This window comes from Felis catus, chromosome B2 (assembly GCF_018350175.1).
Source record: "Felis catus isolate Fca126 chromosome B2, F.catus_Fca126_mat1.0, whole genome shotgun sequence".
NCBI lineage: Eukaryota > Metazoa > Chordata > Mammalia > Carnivora > Felidae > Felis > Felis catus.
The window spans coordinates 30,778,063-30,800,641 of record NC_058372.1 but is presented as its reverse complement, the minus strand read 5'-3'; the positions used below and the strand labels follow the sequence as shown (position 1 = coordinate 30,800,641).

The window sequence follows — 22,579 nt, the reverse complement described above, 5'->3', positions numbered from 1 at the left end:
CCTTCCCCTCCCAGGGTTGGAGGCGCCCCAAGACTTGGAGGCCAAGGAAGTGACCCCCCGCACGGCCCTGCTCACTTGGACTGAGCCCCAAGTCCCGCCGACTAGCTACCTGCTCAGTTTCAACACCCCTGGTGGACAGACCCAGGTGCCCCCACCCCTCCCTCACTGGCCGACTCCCCTCCCGGGCCCCCCTCTAGGAGGTACTGCCCCCTCCTCTGCTTCTCCCAGTGGGGCTCCACCTCCCTCTCCCCTGACCTGCTCCCTGTGTGTCCCACAGGAGATCCTGCTCCCAGGAGGGGTCACCTCTCACCAGCTCCTGGGCCTCTTTCCCTCCACTCCGTACAGCGTGTGGCTCCGAGCTATGTGGGGCGAGAGCCTCACACCGCCCGTGTCCACCTCCTTCACCACCGGTATTTGGGCACTGGGACCTAAGGTCAGGGGCTGAGCAGGCAGCAGGGGTCTAGGGTTTGGGAAGAGGACTCGGCCCCTCATTCTCCTCTTCTCAGGTGGACTCCGGATTCCCTTCCCTCGGGACTGTGGGGAAGAGATGCAGAACGGAGCCAGCACCTCAAGGGCCACCACCATCTTCCTCAATGGCAACCGCGAGCGGCCCCTGAATGTGTTTTGTGACATGGAGACCGACGGGGGCGGCTGGCTGGTGGGTGGCAGACGGGCCCCCGAGGCTCTGCACGGGGCGGGGGCTGCTGAGTCAGGAGCCGTAGGCTGACGGTGCCTCCACCTGCTTCCCTGCTTCCCAGGTGTTCCAGCGCCGCATGGACGGACAGACTGACTTCTGGAGGGACTGGGAGGACTATGCCCATGGCTTTGGGAACATCTCTGGGGAGTTCTGGCTGGGTCAGTGCCTCATAGGGATTGGGGACCGGGGAAGGGGTGGAGGCCCTGTGGGCACCAGAACCCTGATGAGAGCACTCTCCCTTACCCCCAGGCAACGAGGCCCTGCACAGCTTGACAAAAGCCGGCGACTACTCCATGCGCGTGGACCTGCGGGCTGGGGACGAGGCCGTGTTTGCGCAGTACGACTCTTTCCGAGTAGACTCTGCTCCCGAGTACTACCGCCTCCATCTGGAGGGCTACCATGGCACAGCAGGTGAGGGGTGGGCCTGGGGGCCGCGGAAGGTGGGGCAGGGGGAGGGGAGGCCCTCACTGCTCCTTCTACACCTGTGCAGGGGACTCCATGAGCTACCACAGCGGCAGTGTCTTTTCTGCCCGTGATCGAGACCCCAACAACTTGCTCATCTCCTGCGCCGTCTCGTACCGCGGCGCCTGGTGGTACAGGAACTGCCACTATGCCAACCTCAACGGGCTCTATGGGAGCACAGTGGACCACCAGGTGAGGGTCCTGGGAGGCAGCCCAGAGCGGGGAGTGGGTTGGGGCCCAACCTGCTGGGGTGTGGCAGGACAAGTTACCGAGCCGCTTGGCGCCTCAGGGCCCTCATCTGTGAAATGGAAGAATGATGCCAATCTCACCAAGTTATCTGAAGGGGGAAATGAGCACGCTTTATTGGGTGTGAAGGGCCAGCCCAGATTAAGCCTCAGTCTTTGCGGTTGAGGATCACTGAAGCGGGTGGGGGAGAGGAAGGGCGATTGACTTCTGGGAACCATCTCCCCGGAGGGGCGGGGGGAGAAGGGGGTGGTGGCAGCCAATGGGATGTCTGCCTTTGACTCCGTCTCAACAACTCCTCGCCCAGGGGGTGAGCTGGTACTACTGGAAAGGCTTCGAGTTCTCTGTACCCTTCACGGAAATGAAGCTGAGACCAAGAAGCTACCGGCCCCCAGCGGCCCGGGAAGGCTGACCACTGCTCACCTCTCCGGCGCCCCAGTATGACTGCCGAGCACTGAGGGGTCGCGCTGAGAGAAGAGCCAGGGGCCACCTTCACTCTCCAGCCACCGGAGGGAGCCTTCTCCGTCAGCGATCTCACAGCACCATGTTTACAGGGGGGGAGGGAAGGGGTTTGTACGGGAGTAATAAAAGGAGAAACTGAGGCATGTGTCCAGCGTGCATCCTGCCCTGTCACTGGTGCTGGCTCGGCCCCGGGGCCACTGCTCCCCGGGGCTGCAGCCGCACCTGGAAAGGCTGCATTGTGAGGTTGATGCCACAGTGGGACCTGGGTCGCAGAGAGGGCAGCGGGCCCGTGGGGGGCAGCAGCGTGAAGGCGTGGAGCAGCCGCGCCAGCACCACAAAGAGCTCAAGGCGTGCCAGCGGCTCGCCCAGGCACACTCGCGCTCCGCAGCCAAAGGCCAGCACTCTCGGGCTGGCGCCTGGGACCAGGAAACGATCTGTGGGCAGAAGGACAGACCCAGGGTTCGGTAGCCGCCGGGACTAGCCTCTGCCACCCCCACGCCACGGGCGACCTCCCCGCCACACACCCGGCCGGAACTCATGTGGCTGCTCCCAGACTGTGTCGTCCAAGTGGGCGCCTTGCAGGTTGGGGATGACAACCGTGCCCTCGGGGATGTCGTAGCCTAAGATGCTGAGGAGAGGGTGGAGTTAGAGACCCGCCACGATTTCCCCCTTTCCATCCCATGCATCCTCAGCTCTCGGAAGTCACCTGCTATGCCGCGTGGTGCGGTGAGGCAGGGCCAGGGGCACAACAGGCCGCAGGCGCAGCACTTCAGCGATGGTGGCGGTGAGCAAGGGCAGCCGTGAAGGGTCTTTGAGCGGGACTCGGGAGCCTGAAGCCCCAGGGCCCAGTTCACAGTCCAGCTCCTCCTGCAGTCGCTGCTGAATCTGAGAAATGGGAGCAAGCCTGGTGTCTGGGGCCAGAACCTTGTGCTAGCTGACCCACAGCCGCCCGGCCTCCCAGGCTCCGGCCGCTCCCTGAAGCAACCCAGTGGAACCTTCCTGCCAGCTAGGAGAAACCGCCCCCTGGGTGAACAGAGTCTGCGTGGGCGCCCCGGGGGCTGAGTTCCTGTGGCCCCGGCCGGACTGCCCCCAGGGTGCACCTCAGGGTGGTGAAGCAAGAACGCCACAGCCCAGGAGAGGGTGGTCGCCGTGGTCTCAGTGCCACCAATGAAAAGGTCCACCACAGACATATGCACGTGTCCTTCAAGGAGCCGTCCATGGCCCTTTTCCACTTTTGGCTTCCCCATCCCTTGGAGCATGTAGTCGGTCATGTCCCTCCACTGGCCTGCCACCATGCTGTCCTGTGGGGGGGAAGGCAAACCGGCCTGAGTGCCTGGCTTGGGGAGAGGAGTCTCAGGGGGGCAACGGGTCCAGGACTGGTGGGACGCCTCGCTCTGGGGCAGTGGTATCCCTGGCTGCGGGCTAGGGGGCAGCCGGGTCCACACAGCGTTCCCACCTTGTGCTGCCTCAGCTGCTTCTCTACAATGCGGTCCCTGTTCTCCAAGGCCTGCTTCAGCCTCCGGAGGCCTGGGTTGGGGAAGAACTGGGGCAGGGAGCAAGAGAGTGCTGCTGGCAAGGGAGCCTGCTCTCCCAGCCCTTCCTCCCAGGACCAGGGAGTCTGGGCTCCACCTCCTCACCCTGAGAAAGGGAACTATGTCCAAAACTTGGATGGACCAGTGCTCCCAGCTTTTCATCAAATCTTCGACACTGTCGTGAAAGGCATGTACTAAGGTGTCCTCCTGCCAAAAAAAAAGGGGGGGCGGGGGCAATTCTTTCAGTTCAGGACCAGAGAGGACCAGGGAGGGGCTAAGGAAGGGCCCAGGCACATAGGTGAGAGCAAGAGAGCCTTTACCTTGTCTCCGAAGGTGAGGCAACAGATGACACTGCAGGTGAGGAAAGAGAACTCCTTCTGGATGGCCACAGGGGTGCCGGCCTGGGCTCTCATGCGCTGTGGAGAAGGAGCGGGAACTAAACGGGCCACGGAGCTGCAGGGAGAAGTGAAGCTGACCCGGGGTGCCTGTGGGAGTCCAGCCTCACCTCACAGAACTCCTGGGTCAGCTGCTCCACCAGTGGCTCCATGGAGTTGCGGATGCCCAGCAGCAGGGCCGAGCGGGTGAGTTTCTTGTGAGCCTTCCAGAGCAGGGAATAGTCCCCTAGTGAGAGGTCCTGGTAGTGCTGAGATACCAGCTTATCTGCGAGTAGGGGAGGGGTCGAACTGACCAAGGAAGCCACAGGCCTGACCTTTCCTGCCTCCCCCAGCCTGGTACTTCCCTCAAGAAATGCCCCGATGCTTACAGGAGGGCATCTGGGGTCTGCCAGCAAAGTCTACCCATCTCCTGATCAGGGCCTCCTCAATGGTCCTCTTAGAGTTCAGCACCACCACATCTGGGGGACAGCCAAAGCAAGATGTCAGCAGGGAGAGGCCCCTACCTCCCCACCGTGGTGGGGCCAGGGAGGAAGCAGACTCACCTTGCAGCCCGAGGCGGAGCCTATAGACAGGGCCCAGTTTCTGAGTCAGACCAAGCAGATAGATGGGAAGGTCGGGCTGCAGCAGGTGTAGGAAGCCGGGGGCAAGAGGTGGGAGGTGGAGGCTCCTGTACTTCCACTTGTTCCACAGCAGGCGGGCGCCGGCCAGTGCGGTCAGCAGCAGCAGCCCAAGGAGTAGCATGGCCAGAGACCCAGGCACAGGCCCTGGCGCGGCCACTTATAGCTTTTGAGGCCCTTCATCCACCTCACTGCTCGGGCTCTTCTGGGGCTTCCTTGGTCTCCTTCCCTCGGGTCCCTGCCCACTGTCCCGCCCACACAGTCTTGGCAAGACACCAGTCGACCTGGCCTTGGAGAGTCCACATTTTAAAGAGCAAGCTTCTCATCCATCAAGAAGAAAGGAAGGGAAATGCAACCCTGACCTTTTCTCCCACGGCTGGAATCAGTTTTCTGGCTGCAGGTCAACCAGGCAGAAACACGTAGTCACTCTCTGGCCTGAGCCCTCTCGTCTGGCCTGAGCCCACCACCACCCCACCCTGGACCACGTTACTGCCACGGACTTTGTCTCGGGGAGACAATGGCCGTCCCTACCTATATGCTGTCCAGGATCGCCTGAGGAACAAAATGAGTTGAAAGTGGTCTGCGTGTTTTTAACTTTCAGATGGGGTGGCCACGCGGCCTGCTTTGCCTGGGTCGTCCCAGTGTAATTATTCACTGTGCCGTATTTCAGCCTCAAAAGTTGAAGACGATGAAGAATTATGTGGTCCCCCAATTTGGAGCTCTTGCTATGTACTTGATATACTCTTTGGTCGCAAGGAAGAGAGACCAACTAGAGCTGGCTTGAGCCAAAAATAAGAATTATTCTCCAAACACAGTGGTATCTCAGAGAACTGAATGAAGAGCAGGAGAGGGGACCTCACTGGCCTTGGAAGGACAGGGACAGGGGAAGGAAAAGCTGAAGAGAGGGGCCAGCTCCTCACTTGTCGCTCCTCCCTCCTCCTTGTCTGCCGCCCACCCTCTGGTGTCTCTCTGTGGTCCAGCTGTGTGTGACCCCAGGTACAGGCAGAATGGGGCTGCCTTCAGGGTCAGAGGCCACAGGTTATAGGTCCAGCCCCAGGGCGAGGGAGGGTTCCTGGTATGACTGAACGTGCCCCCCATAGATGCCAAAGTCCCCAGGAAGGAACCAGATAGCCACAGCTGGGATCATGGGTCCAGCCCTCTCCTGGAAGCTGTTGCCATAGGGGGTGGGGACCTGGCAGAGCAATCAGGAACCACCTTCTTTGAGTGAGGAGGCAGTTGAGGGGCTCAAAGGAGGGGCTTGGGGGAGAGAGCATATCGAAGGGGTGACAGTGCCGAGACGTCAAGGCTGCCTGGGGTGGGGGTGGGGTGAGAGGTGACCTAAGGCCCAGACCATCCCCCAACTCCCCATCCCTGGCTCTGTAAACTGATCCCAGCACCCAGGACTCATTAGACCTTCTCCCCTCGAGCTTTACTCAGAGCACAGGCTATGTGGCTGGAGACCCTGAGTAGAGACACTGGCTGTGCCACCCGCCAGCTTAAAGAGGTAACTGCAGGAAGTCCTGGTGGAAGAGGCTCAGGCTCAGCCTGGACCCATGCCCAGGACCGGGAGGCAGAAGGCAGGGGTGGGATTCCTAGGGTTGGGCAGGCAGTAATAGCTGCTCCCTTCCTCCTAGTCGACCTCCTGGACCCAGGCTGCATTTTGCCACAACTGCAGCTGAATCCCTGGCTCTCATAAGTGGGTTTATGCCACCCATGCTGACTAGTTTGGGAAGAGAGATCTGATGGGCAACTACAGGGCCATGGAGACAAGAGCCCTAGGAAGCCTCTGAAATCCCAAAGAAGGCCAGAACGTCTCAAAGTTGCATGGAATAGGAGGGGACTCCATTCAAAAGAACAGTGACCTGGAAAGCTGGCATGATTGTGAACAAACCTTCACAAACTGACTTGAGATCTGGTATCTTGAAAGCCTGTTGACGCTTGATCTTGTTACCAATGGCATTGTTGCCAGCCCCATCCCTCCACCAGCCCCCACCTCCAAATCCAAGCTTCAGACATAACGGATTACATGCAGTGCCCCCAGTTGTGCCCAGTCCTGCCCCTGGCCTCTGGGCCTTTTATATTCTCTTCCGTCTGCCTCAAATGCCCCTCGTGCACCCCCAGTCTCTTTGCCTGACTCCTCAGCCTTCGGAACCCAACTTACATGTCACTTCCTCCGGGAAGCCTGTCCCTCTTCACTTCTCCCAGATCGGGTCAGATGCCCCAACTGTGTGCCACTTGGGACCATTCAGCTCCCGGGCATCACACACTTCACAGGGGATGGGGACCTGGCACAAGGAAGGTGTGGCAGGGAGTGAGAGGCCCACAAATTGCTGTTGGACGATTGAATGGCAGGCTGCTGAACAGACTCAGCTTCCATCAAAACTGATCTCGGCAGATTTCTCTAGAAGGATTTCTAGGTCGGCCCTGAAGACCCAAGGGGTGCCCCCACACAGGGGGCAGCTAGGCAGGCAGGTGAGAAGGGTTCATCCAGTAAAAGAGCAGTCTCCTTAGTGTACTGACATGCATAACACTGGGAAAGTTACCTAATGCCACTGGTAACAAGACCAAACATCAACAGGCTTTCAAGAGACCAGATGTCAGCCAAAAGCGGGAAACCCCAGAACTCCCAACTGCACAAGGGCAGAGCGGGAAACATGTGGCCAGACAGCCATTCATAAGGCAGAAGGGCTGAGGTGTTAAGCTGAGCACAAGCCCTGCGTGAGGCCACAGTGACTGGCTACAGCGGGACAGTGGAGCGCCCCACAGGCACAGCAGAAGAGAGGCCTCGGTGTGGTGCTGGATCCTGTGCAGGCTGATGGGTCACAAGTCTACTCGGGGTGGTCCTATGATGGATTGAGCTCGCAGGGTGTCATCTGGGAGTGTTCAGGGAGAGCTGGATACCCCAAGGGTCATCCAGGCTCTGACAGCCTAAGACCATGCAAATCCTGGCCTGGCCCCCCCTGGAGGGGGGGGCACTGCAGTCAGTCCTGGAGACACACATTGACACTTTGCCGCCAAAGACCTTTATTGAGTCCCTGGTCCTTCCCAGGGACCACGTCCAGGGGTCCGGGCACAGCAACAATCCAGGCATCACCTTTCCCTGGCTCAGGCTCCTCCTGGGGGAGATGGGAGGGCAGCCCTTACACCTGGCACCCCTGAGAGCCATACACCTCAAGGAAGTCATTGAGCTGGGCGCAGGCTTCCCGATGGCGGGTGCTCCGGCACAGGCGTTCAGAGGGCATCTCCTCAACCCAGCTATTCGAGTCCAGCAGGTACTGGGGGCTGTAGGGGCAAAGGGACGGTCAGCAGGGGTGGGGAGGATAAGCTGGTGGGAGAGGAGAGCATGAAGCGCCTGGCTTCTGTGGGGGCAGGGTCTGGGTGCTGGGGATCTGTTCCCTCATGAGGTGTGAGGAGAGCAAGAGACAGAGGGGCCCGGAGAACTCACTCTCCCTTGAGGTCATAGGTAGCCCCGTCCAGACCCAGGATCAAATATTCTTTCCCAGGTTCCAAGCGAAGGCGGCAGGAGGCTCGAACCAGGAAGTTTCGGGTCTGACCAGCAGTGGCCTTGGTGTCCTTGGCTGAAAGGATAATGTGCATGAGGGTTGTCAGAGGAGAAGAGAAGGTACAGGACAAGCAGGGACCAGGGGCTATGCACGGACCCGTTCATTTTGCCCTCACTGTGCCTAATGGGGAGATACAACTGCTTTCCTATTTATGGACAAGCCCAGAGCTTCTAAGATGCTGAGGGGCTTTGAGATCAGACTCTGAACTTGAGCTATTCCAAGCAGCCAGGCCGCAAACCCTGACCTCAGCTCCCTAGATCCCCCCAGCCCCACCCACCCAACTATTCCCTTCATACTGAAGTGCAGGACTTGGCTGATTCTGGTCTCGAAGAGGCGAAAGGCAGCTCTGCCATCTTCTCGGAGGACCTTAACCTGGAAGCCTACAAGGGAGTTCAAGAGACGGGAGCACAGGTTTGTCCCACCTGAGGCCGAGAGGAGCAGGCCCAGGCAGAGAGGCCTTGGGTGCGAGGGAAGACTGACCGTACTGCACTCGGGGGTAGTAGCAGGCAAACTTCATTCTGTACCCGGCCTCTTCCTGCAGGCCCCGCTCTAGGGCACGACGCTGTCGAGGACACTTCCCTGGTTTCAGGGGGCCCAGATGAGACAGTGTAGGCCCCAGCCTCGCTGTCTTCCCACCCCCTGCCCCAGGCCCTGGCTCTCACCCTCAGCACACTGGCAGACGTCAGCAGAGCACAATGTGGACAAGAGTTTGCTCTTAGTGGGTGCCCCATAGAAGATAGAACATTTGTGCTCTGGAGAAGAGAGAGGGCAGTTAGAATGTAGGTCCCCCTCACTGCCTCCCCAGTCCCAAGGAGCCACAGGACACCCCTGCCACCCTGCATTGCCCCAGGTCCCAATGTCCCATATGGGGACACCTACTCCAAACCTTCCAAGTGTCTCCCAAGTCCTCACCAGGGTTGTAGTAATCATACAGGGTTGCACTGGCTGGCTGTACTAGCCCCACGGCCACCTCCTGCACAGCTCCAAAGCCCACGCACTCCCGGGAGGTGGGGACCTGGCACAGTGGGGAGGAGCGGTCAGGGGCGCACACCCTGGACCCTGAAGGCCACTGTGCTGCATATCCTTGACCTGTCTCTGGTACTCGTTGGTCTTATCTCCAGTGTCCATCACATTCTATTACCTTCCGGCTGCCAGAACTCTAAGAACTGCTCCCCAAGGTCTCTGCTGACCTCACTGCCAAACAGTGACCTCATTCCAGTCTCCAGTGCCCCTGGCCCCTTGGCAGAGTCCCACATAATGGACATATTCTGCACAAAACTCTCCAAGCTTAAGGTTAGTTTTTAAGGTTTTTAAGGTCATCCCTGGTTCTGACCTCGCCATTCCTGACCATCCCCCTTCTTCCTTCCCAGAGGCGCATTCCCTGGCCCTGGCTCCCCCTGTCCCCTGCACTTCCCTGAGGAGGTCTTAGCCACTCCCTGGCTTTCACCAAACCCTTCCGGGCTGATGATTCCCACACTAAACATTCAGCCTCATTCTTGCATTAGGATTTTTTATAAGTTCTCCAAATTCACTCTGCCTGCCCCCGAAGCCTACCCACCCTCCTGACAGCCTTGCTTCCTCACCGATGCAACTGGGCCCTCCTTTATCTGTCACCCTAACGGCAGCTGCTGTCACTCTCCCATGCTCCATGACGCTGCAGCTCACAGCTTAGACCCAGACTCCTCTCCTCACGCACACACTGGTCCAGTTCAGCCCCTACCCTGCCCCTTTCCCTCTTGCACTGGGCTGCCTAGGTCAACTCCTTGCCTAGAAATCTTCCTGGCTCCTCATCTTCGATGGTGTTCAACCAAACTCCTCTGCCTGGCTTCCCAGGCTAACAAGGTCTGTCTTCCCTGACCCACACACACCTGGCTAATGGTATTACAGTATTGACACAGCTTTTTCACATTTTCCCCAAGAGATTACAGTTGATGTTCAAAAAACGCTTGAGGGCACTCAAAGGGTTAATAATTCTTTGTTTTAGCCAAATAATGGCACGAAAAGACAAAAACTCATCCAAGACCAGTATCACTTTATAAAAGAAAATACATTTTAATATCAAAAACAAACCCCAGGGGCGCTGGGGTAGCTCAGTCGGTTGCTTAACCGATTTTGGCTCAGGTCATGGTCTCGCTAGGGCTTGGAGATGACAGTGCGGAGCCTGCTTGGGATCCTCTCCTTTCTCTCTGCCCCTCCCTGGCTCTCGTGTGCACATGTGCATTCTCTCTCTCTCTCTCTCTCTCTCTCTCTCTCTGTCTCCCTCAAAAATAAATAAACTTTAGGGGCGCCAGGGTGGCTCAGTCAGTTAAGCATCCAACTTTGGTTCAGGTCATGATCTCGCAGTTCATGAGTTTGAGCCCCGCATCAGGCTCTGTGATGACAGCTTGGAGCCTGGAGCCTGCTTTGGATTCTGTGTCTCCCTCTCTCTCTCTCTCTCTCTGTTCCTCCCCTGCTTGCACTCTGTCTCTCTCTCAAAAATAAATAAAGGTTTAAAAAAATTAAAATAAACAAACAAACTTTAAAAAACAAAAACAAAACCAGAAAAAACTAGGAAGGTCAACAACAAAAAACAAAGGCAGCCCTCAAGTTGAACCAATTCAGCTTTATGAGCAGCTGACTCTCAAGTCCTTTCCTGCTGACTGGCACTGGCCCCCACGCCGCATTAGGGGCTCAGCCCCATCGCCTACAGACAACGCAGACTCCCGGGCCTGCCTGACTCTGCTCTGGCACACTTTTGTCCTGTCTCCCTGCTCACATCCCAAGTTCTCTCTAAGAGCACTGGCTGCTCATACAGCTGTCTCCTGGGAAACTTCGTAACACATGCTCAGTAAATCTAGTGTGGTCTATTCCCTGCGTCACCTCTCCCTACTCACCGAGTCAAAGTACAGCAGGACGTGGGGCCCCTCAGTCTCGAAATGACTCACGTATTGGTCAGAGAGGGAGGTCAGCTGTGGGGAAGGAGAGATGGTCACAGGGAGGTGGCCCCGGGCCCTGTACAAGACAGGGCTCAGCAGCTGGAATGGCTTCAGGGATGGAGCAGGGCTCCAGAGGGCACAAGGGGTCCCTCTGGGCAGGTGACCGCACCTTCTCCAGGTCAGCACGCAGGGCACTGAATCCACTCAGCAGGGTGATATCAGCAATGGCCATGCCCGAGAGCCCCACCTTGTCTTTCCGCCTGCAGAGACATGTCCAGGTCCCACTTGCACTGGGTTGCAGATGCCCAGCCCCAGCCTCGGTCCTGCTTCCGTCTCCCAGCCCAGCAGTTCCCCCATGTCGGGTGCAGCCCCCAGCACCCACCAGATGCACACGGTGTACTGCACTCTGGACTCCTGTTCATCAGCCACCTTGGGTGCCTCCCGCCGGCGGCGGCTCCGCCGTCTCTCAAATAGCTGCAGGGGTGTCACGGTCTGGGAACCGGTGTCTGGATCATCCTTAGCTGGGAGCTCCTCATACACATAGTCCTCATAGTCCTCATTTGCTTCCACTGCACAGGGATGGCATTGTGGCTTGGCCCCTGTCACCAGCCCCCTGAGGGCCCCACAGCCTCCAACCCCAACACTCACTTGTGTATTCGACATGGCCCATGACCGTAACTTCAATCTGAAGATCCTCACAGGTTGTGTTCTTCATGTCCAGGACATTGTAGGTACGAAGGATCTGGCTCGACAAGGAGTGAGAACAGAGGACATTTGGGGCCCAGGCCTTTCTCCAGAGGCACAGCTGGGGCATCTCCTGGGCTGAGGGATTCCAGGCCTTCAGCCCCTCTCACCCCTCCTGACCAGTCCATAAACATGGGAGGCCCAGGAATTGAGTTAGCTGGTGGGTCATGGGGAGCAGGGACCAGTACTCAGGGGCAAGCACTCTACACGGTGCACAGAGGAGGCTGGGATGGAAAGCTCAGGAAAGGCTTCTGGCCAAAGCTTGAAGGAGAAGAATGAATATGTCACTTGGGGAAAAAGCAGCGTAAGGACACTGAAAGTGAGGAGAACTATGTAGATGAGCGGTTTTGTCTGACCGGGGAGGTGGGCAGGGGTTCGATCGTGTATGTGGAAGAGTCTGACTTTTCTCCAGGGCTAATCTGACTAGTGTTGTCAGGAGGTTGATCTCATGGCAGTGTGGACAATGGATCAGAGGGGTAAGATATGGGTGTAGGGAGAAGTTCCCAAATCATCTTAGCAGAGTCCAGGAAACAAGTGACAAGAGCCCAGGGTGGCAGGGGAGCAGAGGAGGAATTACTGGGACCATAAGGAAGTGCTGGGATGGGGACACTTAAGATGGCCTCCAGAGTGGCGGCTGGGCTCTTGTGGGGAAGGGGCTCTGTCAGCCAGATGAAGGGGCACAGGAGGAAGAAGGGGTTTGGGACGTGCCATGTCTGAGGTGCTGTGGGACACATGGGCCTGTGACTCAGGGGAGCAGCCTGGGTTGAGGTGCTGCGTGTGTGCACCGTCAGCACTAAAGGGTAAAAGGAAATAGCAGGTGCCCAGAGAAGGTAGAGACCAGAGTGAGGGAAAATGCCCAGGAAAGAGCAGGGGGGCCACCAACCCTGTGGTGTCTCCCTCCTTCCCCAACCATGAGCTCTGCCCTCAGGCCTCCCACTCAAGACCACAGCCCCTCCCTGTTGGGCCCTAGGCATCCAGTGCTGCTGGCTCTCACCTTCAAGGTTCCTTTGCTGTTTCCTCCTATCTTCACGTTAATCTTGCTGCCCAAGGAAAACTTGCAGGAACAGAAAAGGGAAAGGATGTCAGAAAGGCACAAGAGGGCACAACGTTGCTCCAATTTACTTCCTCCCTGAAAACCACCTCTTCTCTTCCACCTCACACTCTCACACATCTTCATGTACAGTCTCACCTCAGCCTCCTAAAAACGCTGTTTGGTACCCTCTGCATTTATTAATTTTGAGGTGGGAAAAATGAAGCTCGGAGGTTATGTGACTTTCTCCAGGTCACACTGCAAGTCTTAACCACGAGGATATCAGCAAGAGAGGCCATGGGGATTCCACAAGGGGGGAGGTGGGCTGGGGATGGCTTCTGGCCTGGCCGCAGTAGGCCCAGGTGTCATGGCAAGCCAGGTGAGGGAGTGGCTCACCTCCAGCTCCTCCTCTAGGCCCTGAACTTGGTGGTTGTTCAGCTGCAGCTCATGGGACTTGAACCCATTGCGGCCTATGGAGCTGAGAGTCACATTGAGCCCCCTCTCTTCCATGGTGTGGGAAGCAATCCAGTATGCAGACAGAGCATCCAAGGCCATCACCGTGTCCTGGGGAGGTGAACCAGGACTCAGGTACTTGGTCTCAGGGCCACCTACCCCAGAGCCCCAGGGTAGCCCCTACCTGGGTGCTGCGGAATCCCCCTTGGAAGCTGCCCTGGTGAGTAAGCCAGGCTGCAGCATGGTCGGCCGTCTCTGACTTGCCCTCCCGTAGCAGCAGGTGGAGCAGGCTGTAGGCTGTGGTTTCAATCCACAGGGCTGGGGCCTGGGGCAGGGGGTCTGCCGGGCTGTGAGGAGCCAGGGTGGGTGGGACGACATTGCTCTGAGAACCAGTGACTGAGCCCCAGTACACATTATCTGGAAGTGAAGGGAGATCCACAGGTGAATGGGGGCCAGGTCCTTGTTGCCTGGCCCTGTGACGCTCTCTGTGTCGGGCTCTCCGGATTCTACCCCAATTATCTTGCTTATGCTTTCATTCCCTCTTGAGGTGTTCATTCAATTTCTCCCTTTGGGCACACTCGGGGGTCCCTGGCTCATTGCCAAAACTTGACTCACCTCCAGTCTTCTGGGCCATGGCCATGAGATTGTTGTGGGCAACACGCCGCAAGTCCTCGGGAGCCTTGGTGAGAGTCAGGGCGTAGGCAGTGATGGCAGCTGCATGGGCCCCCAGGATCCCAGCGCTTGCTCTCTCTCCCAAGAAAGTATTTGCTTTTGAGATGGAGGTTTGCTAGGAGAAAGTGGGAAGGCAGGTCACAGAGCTGGACGCCTGGGTTCCTGAAGAGAAAGGGAGAGAGCTGGGGAACAGGAAAGGGCAGACCCCTAGGTGCTCTTACCACTTTCTGCTTCAGCTGCTCTGCGTTGTCGTCCTGGAAGACGGCCAGCCCATGCTGAAGGGCGATGACCACAAAGGCCGTGAGTGCTACAGTCTCATCATCTCCCACCAAGCCCCCCTAGTTGAAGGGGGTAGAAAAGGAGATGTCAACTAGGAGCAGGGAGGAGCAAGGAGAGTCCTCCCACCTAGGCTCCTCTGTCCAAACTCCCAGCCCCGAACCTGCATGGCCCTGTGTACGACCGGGTGAGGGTCCTGGAATGAACCGTCAGCCTGCTGCTGGGACAGCAGCCACCTGGCCGTCTCCTGCAGCTTTTCAGGTGAGCCGCCCACCTGCTCCTGAGCCAAACTCAGTACCTTCAGCACAAAAGCCGTGAGCCTAGAGGGGAGGAAGGGATAGTGGGGAATAGTGACTGGTCCCTGTAAGGGACACATCCCCATTCCCTCAGACACCTGGTTATTCACCCTCCCAGGGTACCTGGCTCTGCCCCCACCAGCCCCAGCCCCTCTCTGAGACCCAGAAACACTCTCCCAACCTCACCAGGTGCTGCTGTCCCGTTGTATCCAAGCCCCATAGGAGCCATCTGTCTTCCGAAACTGTTGGATTCGCATGTAGCCTTGGAGAGGAGAGGCAGCTGCTGAGGCGACACTCACTCTCCCACTGTATGTGCCCGAGGCCACACTCCCCATTCCCACCAGGTGCCTCCCTTCTTCTCCCCTCTAGCCACTTGGGTTGCCCCTCTTCCTTTAACTGCCCTCTCTCAGCCCCATGCCTGCTTGTCCCTGTGCCCAGAACCTTTCTGGATCAGATCCACAGCATGGTCCTTGGTCTCGGGGGGCAGTGTGCTCCACTGCTCTGTCTTGTCCAGGTAGCGGGAAGCGGCCAGTGTTGGAGCCAAGAGGATCATGGTTTGTTCCCCGCAGCCGGTGGGAACTCTCAGGAGGGAGGCAAGGCCTCCTGGCGACAAGGCCCCTTTAGAGCCCAAAGTGTCCAATGGATCTGAGGCTATAGGGGAGGTGGAGGGTTAAAGATCAGAGAGCAGGTCTGGGAACCCATTGGGATCATGGGATCAAACAGGGGTCTGTGGGTTTCACATGAATCTGAGGGTGCTCCCGGGAAGAGACTGGAGGACAGCTCCCACCTGTAACCCTGACAAAGCTGCTGAAATCTCCATCAGGAATGATATTGGGATCAGAGTTGCCAGGAATCTCCAAGGTCCGGCCTCGGTGGTCTGTGGAGATGGGGGAAGTTGGCAGTCTGTTTTGCTGCCCATACCGCCCCCCACCCCGCCCCCACCACCTACAACCCCATTAAGACACTAATGGCTGGAGGCAGGGGGCTGCTCACCCAGGGGATTGAGTTCATAGACCATCTCCTCCGTGTGGATGGCCCCTTCCTTCTGTCTCAGGGAAAACATAACTGTGAGAGGTCACATAGTACCACAGCCTGCCCTTCCCAGGGCATACTCCCCAGGACTTAGAGTTTGAACTTCAGGGACAGAGTTGAATCAGAATCGTAGAAGATGTAAACAGACCAAGGCATTGGGTTTGGGTGTTGGGTCTCTGGCCTGGCCAGCAGAGAGGGCGCAGGGGTGTGGGGGTATAAATCTGGGAGCCTGGGGACCTGGATTCAGGTGCTCCACTCACCTGAATTTGTAGAACCTTAGACACTGCATCCCCCACAGGGAACTCCAAGGACCCTCGAGCCACCACCTTCAGGGACACAGCAGCAGCTGCCATGGGCACCACAGAGAAGCCAACAGGCCGGGCAGAGCTCGCAGGTACCAGTACACTCTGGGCCAGCCCTCCCCCTCCAGCCAGGCACAGCCCCTCCACTGGGGTCACATGGACGCTCACCTGGGTGCAGGAAGACAGGGATGGCCAGAGCCTCAGCCCAGTTAGGCTCCTCACCCTTCACCTGCCCCAGCTCCCACCCACTCCCCTGTGTGCTCAGGCTCCTGCAAGGCCTCACGGTCAGATTTTTATCCAGGTAGTTGTAGAGGACAGGTCGCAGCTCAAGCTGCTCAAAGCGGCGGACAGAGAGGGGCAGGCGGAGGTGCAGGTGGAATTCACGGAACACTCGGAGCTGGGCCGGTGTAGCCACACACAGGCCTGAAGGACAAGACAGGGAGGGATGGAAGAGGGGGCAGAGACCAGAGGCAGGGGCACCATGGCCGCAGGGCCCCAGGCAGGAAGGGCAGGGGATGACCCAGATCTGCCCCCCACCTGCCGCCATGTTCTAGCCTCCCAGCCCCAGTGCATGCCAACACAGACTTCTCCAGCATTCTGCCCCGAGTCCTATACTAAGAGCAAAGGGCTAAGTGGGGAGCCTAGGCTGGAGGGAGACAGAAGCAGGAGGCCTGAGGTCCAGGCAGGGCAATCTCACCTGTGCTTGCAGACAAGCTCACACCATGGATCTCCCATGTGGTCAGAGAGTCAGGAAGCACCTGTGACAATCTGTGGTGGGAAAGGAGAGAAGCCCTGTCACACCCTAGGCTGGCTGCAAACACAGCGCAGAGATAAGGCCAGGCCCACCGCACCCCCTCACTGGTAGAAGCGGTCCACTGTTTCCACTCTCCAGAGCCAGTTCTCTGGGAAGAAGCTACGCACAGCAATGTCATCTTCATCGATCAGGTCCTCCTCCTGCAGGGCTTCTAGGGCTAGGGAACCACAGTGGAGGGGAATGAGGAGGGGACCATTCTGCCCTTCCAGGTGCTCCTTCCTGTCCCCCAGCCCCACCCAGAGCCTCACCTCGGGCAAGGCCCCCCTGGCTCCTGGACTGGGACTTCTTGCGCAGGCTCTCCGCAAACTGGCAGCAGGACAGGAAGGGCTCCTGGCAGCCTGGCTGCCGCACACGAGCCGCCCGCTGCTCACAGGAGCGTATCATGGGCAACCGTGTCAGCCCATCTTGGCAGCAGTGCCTGGCTTCCTGGGAAGCATACTCGCCCACTGCAGGGCCAGGTGAGGGTAAACGTGGGGGAACCGGAAGGAGATACATCCCATTCCCCACCCTGACCTCCAGATACACAAGGACTCACCCTGAGAGATCAGGAACCCAAACGAGGCCAGTGGAGAGGGCCTCCATCCACATTCAACCCCAGAACTCAGGTCTCTGGCCCCAAATACCATATACAGGCTCACTCAGTAGCAGAGCAGCCAAGAGGCAGAACCCCCTCACCCTGACCCTTGGGCCCAAGTGGAGAGCTACATAGGCACCCACAACTCACGCTTCTCATGAATCGCCTTTTGGAAGTTCACATTTCTCTTTTTCCGGGTTTTCTTCTCCTTGGGACAGCTCATACCTGGTAGAAAGCAGAAGTGAGCCAAGAGTAGGGTGTATGGCCTCTCACCTCCCCTCCCTGCCCCCTTTCACTGGCCCAGCCCATCCTGCCAATCCTCTTCCCATTTTACACCCTCAGACCCCTCCTCCTTCCTGATTTCCCTACCACCCAACTCCCCCTTCCTCCTCTGTTCTCACTCTTTCTGACTGAGGTCAATACGTCTCCATCAGAAAAGGCCAGACCAGCGGCCTCAAACACCTGACGGGCATTGTCCCCACCTCCAGGACCACAGCCAAGGTCATAGCTGTTCATAACTTCGAAGACCTGGCAAGAAAAGGCCGGGATGTTGCAGACAAGTTGAGGGGCCAGATTGGCGCTCGGCTTCAGGTGAGAAGGCAGGGTACGAGCAACCGTGAAAGACATACAGAGAGTAGGGAAATAGAGACCACAAGGGGCTGGGCTTGAGGGAAGACTGGGGGTAGTCCGTGGGGAGCTTGAGTGAGATCTAGGGGCTGGGCCCAGGGCTCAGGGCTCAGGACAGCAGGAGAATGAGCCACAGAGAGGAGGGAAGGCTGGGGAGAACAGAGGGTCTTGACAAACCTTGCCCATGTTGAGGGGTTTGTGGGACCTCCCACCCACAGCATACAAAGCCATGTCCACAGCTCCCAGTGCCACCAGGGCTGGAGAATCTGTTTGCAACTGGAGCTTTACAGTCTCCCCAGGATGATATGTCTTGCTGCTGTCCACATTCAGCTCCAGCTGGCAGAGGCAGGAGGTAGGGGGCAGTCAGAGTGGGGAGAGCTTCTTCATTCCCTCTTCTTTCTCTCTTAACCCCCTAACACACAGACACACCACCTCTCCCAATGCCAGTTACCTTGCCCTCACAGGCCCCGGCCTGGACATCCACTCGAAGGGAGTTGGCCACTGGGATGCCCCCATGATAGTAGAAGGCCACAAGGTAGAAGGAGGGTACCAAGTGACGGTCCACAAACACAGAGACTGAGGTCAGTTCCCCTCTGGGCTCTCGATTCACAGACACGATCCGGCCCCGGGATAGGATCTGGGTCAAGAATTGTTTCCTCTTCACTGCACATCCCCAATCCTGAAACCATTCCCTCCAACCCCAAGGGTTCTTTCCTGCCTAAGATCCTCCCTGCACCACCCCCCCTCTCGACAACCCAGCTTATGCACACCATGTAGTAGTAATGAGAGAAGCTGTCCCCACTGATGCCCACAGCTTGCAGATTCAGGTTGAGAGTGTCCCCGACACGAGGGGGTCGAGGATCTGGCCGCACAATGGACAGGAATGGGGAGCCTGAGCGTGGGGCTCTCACAGCAAACCTGCCTATGGCTGGATGAGGGGAGCCTGCAGACACCTGGAAAGAAGAGCAGGGCAGGCATAGGGTCAGTGGCAAGGACCCGGTACCCAGCTCCTTCCCCCAGCCTGGGACATGGATTCTTAGAAAGCCAGCCAGCCAGCCAGCCTTTATTTCCTTCTGCTACCCTGTCTCACGAGTGGGAGTCCTACCAACAGCTGCACTTCTGAGATGGTCGGAGAGGTAGCAATGGGAATAATGACTTGGCCGCTCCCATCTGTGTTTCGTTCAAAGTCCTGGATTCTAGAAGCAGATCCAGAAGACAACGTGGCAGAAACTTTGACAGGAACACCAGAAGCTGGGGAGCCAGACATGTCTCGGACCAGGGCCTAGGTGAGTGAGGGTGGGACAGGCAAAGGAGAGTGGCCAGTGAGGCCGTGTGCCCTCCTGGCAACATCCCCTCCCCCGACTCATCCTCCCCTTCCAGATGAAACCTGCAGCAGAAAGGGGGCCCCAGGCACGAGGTGTCGCTTAGTCTTGCTAAGATCCAAGGAGAAGGGAGATGACACAAAACGCCAAGATGTGAGCTCTGCTTCCTCCATCTCTCCCCCTGCAAGACAGAGGTGGAAGACAGAAAGCCATAGCCAAGGAGAGAGAAACAGGAGAGCAAGGGGGAACACAGCTCAAGTGTTTCCTGCTCACCAGACGGTGAACCCCTTAGGGCACAGGTCATCTTATATTCATCTCTGTTTGCAGAAGCCAACACAGGACCCAGCACACAGATAGTGTTACTATATGTCTGCTGGCTGGCTGGAGGGATGGATGGAGGGAGGGAGGGAAGGAGGGAGGGAAGGAAGGAAGTATGGAAGGATGAGTGAAAAAAAGAGGGGGGGGAAGACATCTTCTCCCAAAACCACCCAGAAACACAGCTGGGGAGAGACAGTCTCCTGGATCTTCCCTGGCTTCGGGTATAAGACAAGGGTAAGAGGAACAGAGGATGGTGTCGATGCTGGAGAACAGAGGGTCAGCTCAGAGGTCAGAGGCAAGGGTCTGGGATCATAATCAGGGAAACCTCTCACCTGGAGACTCAATGATGGCAGCTGCAACATAGAGGCGCAGCCCCGGGAGGTCAGCAACATTAACCTTAAGCTTCTCAAGGGCACCCTGAACCTCAGCCTTTGAGAGGGAAATATGGCACTGGCCATCTACCAGCTGGGGCAAAGAAGAAAACAGGGTATGGGTGCGATTTGTCTCCCATTTCACTTCCCCCACACCCTCCTCACCTTCCCCACACCCCCACCCTCCTTCCTACCTTGGTCTGACTCTCCAGCCCCCGAAGGAAAGTCTTATCACCATCCTCACCCAGGAGCCCAAAGCGCACATATGCCACCCCTTGCACTGGCTTCCCATAGATGTACCTGCCGCCACAGAGAGATCAAGAAGTTAGGTCTAGGAAATAAGGGCAATGTCTGCAGTGGGGAGGGGGGCACGCTGAGGCACGGGGGAGGCAGGGCTTCACAGTTCCTTCATACCGAGTGGCGAGCCGTGGGTGCCCCACGTGGGGGATGGGAGAGTTACCTGGCCTGGACGTCTAATTGGATTTCATCAAGAAAGCCAGGCGTTGTCAGGATGTAGGGCTTTCCGGGAACAATCTTCACCTCAAAGTTGGGAAGGACTGACCCGGGGTGAAGGGGTGGCAGGTCAGACTCTAGCGAAAGGACCCTTCAAAGATGTCCCTCCCCTCAGGGCTATGGTACCCATACCTCCCTGCTCCTGCCCTGCCCCCACCACCTCTCCTTCTATCCATATCTCCTTTAGGAAAGGAGCTGCCTGTCCCTCGTGTCTCCAGCTCTTACCATACTTCTTCACCTCAAACTGGGTGCTGCTGTTAGATTCTCGGCCGTCTGAGAACCGGGCTGAGATCTTCCATGTCCCTGGCCTACAAGTGGGAGAGGGACTCAGCCCACTTGTGCAAGAGGCACACAGACAGCCAGAGGCCTGGCTCCCAGGAGGCAGACTGACTGGCAGGGGGTGGGGGGGACCCGAACTGGGGGATGTGGGGGAGAACTCGAGGTCTGACTGGGCACTGGAGGGGGGCAGCCAAGGGAAATAGGAATGGGAGGGGCCATCTCCAGGTGGGGGGAGCTCACTCTGAGATATCGGGAATCACAAAGTCATCCTGGAAGAGGGAGGAGGGAGTGTACACTTCCTTCTTCCGCACAAGGAGGCCATGAGAGTTCTGCAATGGGAGAAGTGGTTATGAGAGGGAGGTCAGATTAGCAGCCCTGCTGAACAGAAGGTCAGAGGTCAGGGTCTCACCTCTACTGTAACCGTAAGAGTGTCAGTGGATGGGCGCATGTTCTGATCCAGAGCAAAGACTCGGTACCGAACTAGGAGAGGAAGGCAAGAGGTGAGCAGGAATCCATTTGCAAAGGGTGGGTCCGGCCCCCATTGCTCCCAGGGATTGAGGGGAAGGACAACAAATATTTGCTAAGCAGCCTTCCTGTGCAGCATGATCAGGCTATCTCACTTACAGGGTGTCAAACGTGTCTTGAGCAGACTGGGTGACAAAGGTAGAGGCTCTGGGGCTCAGACTCACCCCGCTGGCCAGGGTTATAAACGGGCTGGTCAGTCTGCAGAAAGAGATGCCCTCGGCGAGAGGAGAAACGCAGGTTGACACCCTGAATGTCTGTATTTCTGGACAGATAATTCTTCAGCCACGGTGACTTGGCCACTAGCTGGACCTCAGGGCCACCAAGGAGGAGGTGGAGGCCACAGCTTTCTGCATCTTTCAGGGAGACCTGTCAGGAGACGGAGAGGGAGCAGATCACAGAGCAGAAGGAAAAAGCCAGAGTCCGAGATAGAAACAGGAAAGGCAACAGTGTGGAGATGGGGGGAGAAGAGGAAGGGAGGGAGGCTAGTGAGAAGGCAAAAGCACTTATAAGACAGAGGCAGGGACATCTGGGTGGCTCAGTGGGTTAAGCCTCAGACTTCGGCTCAGGTCATGATCTTGAGGTTCGTGGGCTTGAGCCCCAAGTTGGGCTCTGTGCTTACAGCTCAGAACCAGGAGCCTGCTTTGGATTCTGTGTCTCCCTCTCTCTGCTCCTCCCCCACTTGTGCGCGCGCGCTCTCTCTCTCTCCCTCTCTCTCTCTCTCTCTCTCAAAAATAAATAAGTAAATGTTAAAAAAAGAAGAAGAAGACAGAAGGGAACAGGGTGACAGGGTGGGAAGTACTAAGAAGCAGTAGAAGGGAGTGGAGTCCAGTTACCTGGAGGCTAAGGAGCACAAAGTCTTTTTCTGAGCTGAGGGTGAAGTCCACCTGTGGGGAGCAGAGTGCTTTCAAGCCGGATGGGTTTCTCAGGAACACTGATCCTGTCACTACCTGTCCCCGGGGAGCATCCTGGAGCTGTAGCCCCACTGATAGAGGAACCCCCAGGTGAACCACAGAAGGAGAAAACAGGAGCAACCTAGGGAGAACAGGAAGGAGTCAGCATTCAGTGACACTCGGGCCCCTCCACCCCTCACTCCACAATTAGGTCCCCCACGCCTGCTCTCCCATCACCAGCCCTGTCCCACTCAAGCACTACAGTGTCCTTCCTCCAGGACCTGGGCTTCTGCAGAGACAAGGCGAAGAAGTTGGACATCCAGATCAGCCCCCAGAGGAGCCTCATGGCTGGAAGATCCAAGAGAGATGAGACCCGTCTGTCTGCCTGCTCCTTTCTAGTCAGCCCAGAGCTTGGAGCAGATTTGACTCTGGACCTTGCTCCTCCCCTGGCCAAACTAAGCTGGGAAACCATGTGACAGGCAAGAAATGCAACTGGCCCTAGGCCCAGTATTTGGAGGGGGCAGGGCACACACCCTGGGCACCTGGGTCTCTGAGAGAATCTGAGGAAATCCTGGCTTGGAGTTACATATTGTCCTTCCCTGTTAACCCCTCTCACCCCAGAGCCCTGGGCAGCCCCCCTACTGCATATATCTGC

General features: G+C 57.7%; 3 protein-coding genes across 15 annotated transcripts in view; 1 reads left to right on the top strand and 2 right to left on the bottom strand.

The window, feature by feature from the left end:
- Positions 1-2,003, top strand: part of TNXB (tenascin XB) — a 57,535-nt gene extending 55,532 nt beyond the window's left edge. For all 12 annotated transcript variants that reach the window (XM_045057290.1, XM_045057293.1, XM_045057292.1 and 9 more), the window contains 7 exons: positions 15-145; positions 278-410; positions 507-658; positions 759-855; positions 947-1,108; positions 1,188-1,351; positions 1,710-2,003. In XM_045057290.1, the coding sequence (XP_044913225.1) occupies positions 15-145; positions 278-410; positions 507-658; positions 759-855; positions 947-1,108; positions 1,188-1,351; positions 1,710-1,814 (944 nt within the window). In that variant the 3' untranslated portion in view covers positions 1,815-2,003. The remainder of the gene's footprint in view (positions 1-14; positions 146-277; positions 411-506; positions 659-758; positions 856-946; positions 1,109-1,187; positions 1,352-1,709) is intronic.
- Positions 1,493-4,673, bottom strand: CYP21A2 (cytochrome P450 family 21 subfamily A member 2). 2 transcript variants are annotated; one of them, XM_003985958.6, is made up of 10 exons: positions 4,334-4,673; positions 4,160-4,249; positions 3,902-4,056; positions 3,717-3,812; positions 3,502-3,603; positions 3,321-3,407; positions 2,965-3,165; positions 2,571-2,749; positions 2,389-2,492; positions 1,493-2,298 (listed from the first exon to the last, which is right to left on the bottom strand). In XM_003985958.6, the coding sequence occupies exons 1-10, from the start codon at positions 4,530-4,532 to the stop codon at positions 2,033-2,035; spliced, it is 1,479 nt and encodes a 492-aa protein (XP_003986007.2). In that variant the 5' UTR covers positions 4,533-4,673; the 3' UTR covers positions 1,493-2,032. The 2 variants fall into 2 exon arrangements, with proteins under 2 accessions (XP_003986007.2, XP_044913236.1); XM_045057301.1 differs by having other exon boundaries at positions 3,902-4,079; positions 4,334-4,476.
- Positions 4,674-7,408: 2,735 nt separating this feature from the next.
- LOC101094346 (complement C4-A) lies at positions 7,409-22,366 on the bottom strand. The gene is made up of 41 exons (XM_006931583.4): positions 22,206-22,366; positions 21,868-22,066; positions 21,199-21,400; positions 20,919-20,989; positions 20,750-20,838; positions 20,456-20,538; positions 20,178-20,274; positions 19,912-20,017; positions 19,679-19,811; positions 19,094-19,209; positions 18,812-18,988; positions 18,477-18,659; positions 18,158-18,343; positions 17,884-18,042; positions 17,481-17,607; positions 17,230-17,304; positions 16,754-16,951; positions 16,551-16,662; positions 16,389-16,459; positions 15,975-16,114; positions 15,650-15,859; positions 15,351-15,402; positions 15,145-15,234; positions 14,799-15,008; positions 14,544-14,619; positions 14,225-14,381; positions 14,007-14,123; positions 13,729-13,900; positions 13,298-13,530; positions 13,057-13,224; positions 12,625-12,684; positions 11,535-11,628; positions 11,269-11,455; positions 11,056-11,146; positions 10,845-10,919; positions 8,884-8,986; positions 8,634-8,723; positions 8,452-8,550; positions 8,268-8,351; positions 7,854-7,986; positions 7,409-7,690 (listed from the first exon to the last, which is right to left on the bottom strand). Exons 1-41 carry the CDS (start codon positions 22,268-22,270, stop codon positions 7,549-7,551), a joined length of 5,232 nt encoding a protein of 1,743 aa, XP_006931645.2. The 5' UTR covers positions 22,271-22,366; the 3' UTR covers positions 7,409-7,548.
- Between the last annotated feature and the right edge of the window lie 213 nt (positions 22,367-22,579).

Excerpts from the sequence above, each read along its gene's own strand:
- LOC101094346 (XM_006931583.4), bottom strand. The coding sequence starts at position 22,270 with ATGAGGCTCCTCTGGGGGCTGATCTGGATGTCCAACTTCTTCGCCTTG. Across the intron at positions 16,115-16,388 it reads GAGCTTGTCTGCAAGCACAG|GCCTGTGTGTGGCTACACCG; the intron begins GTGAGATTGCCC and ends CTTGTCCTTCAG. Across the intron at positions 15,860-15,974 it reads ACCTGGATAAAAATCTGACC|GTGAGCGTCCATGTGACCCC; the intron begins GTGAGGCCTTGC and ends TCCTGCACCCAG.
- CYP21A2 (XM_003985958.6), bottom strand. The coding sequence starts at position 4,532 with ATGCTACTCCTTGGGCTGCTGCTGCTGACCGCACTGGCCGGCGCCCGC. Across the intron at positions 4,057-4,159 it reads CAGACCCCAGATGCCCTCCT|ATAAGCTGGTATCTCAGCAC; the intron begins GTAAGCATCGGG and ends CCCTACTCGCAG. Across the intron at positions 2,299-2,388 it reads GCCACATGAGTTCCGGCCGG|ATCGTTTCCTGGTCCCAGGC; the intron begins GTGTGTGGCGGG and ends TTCTGCCCACAG.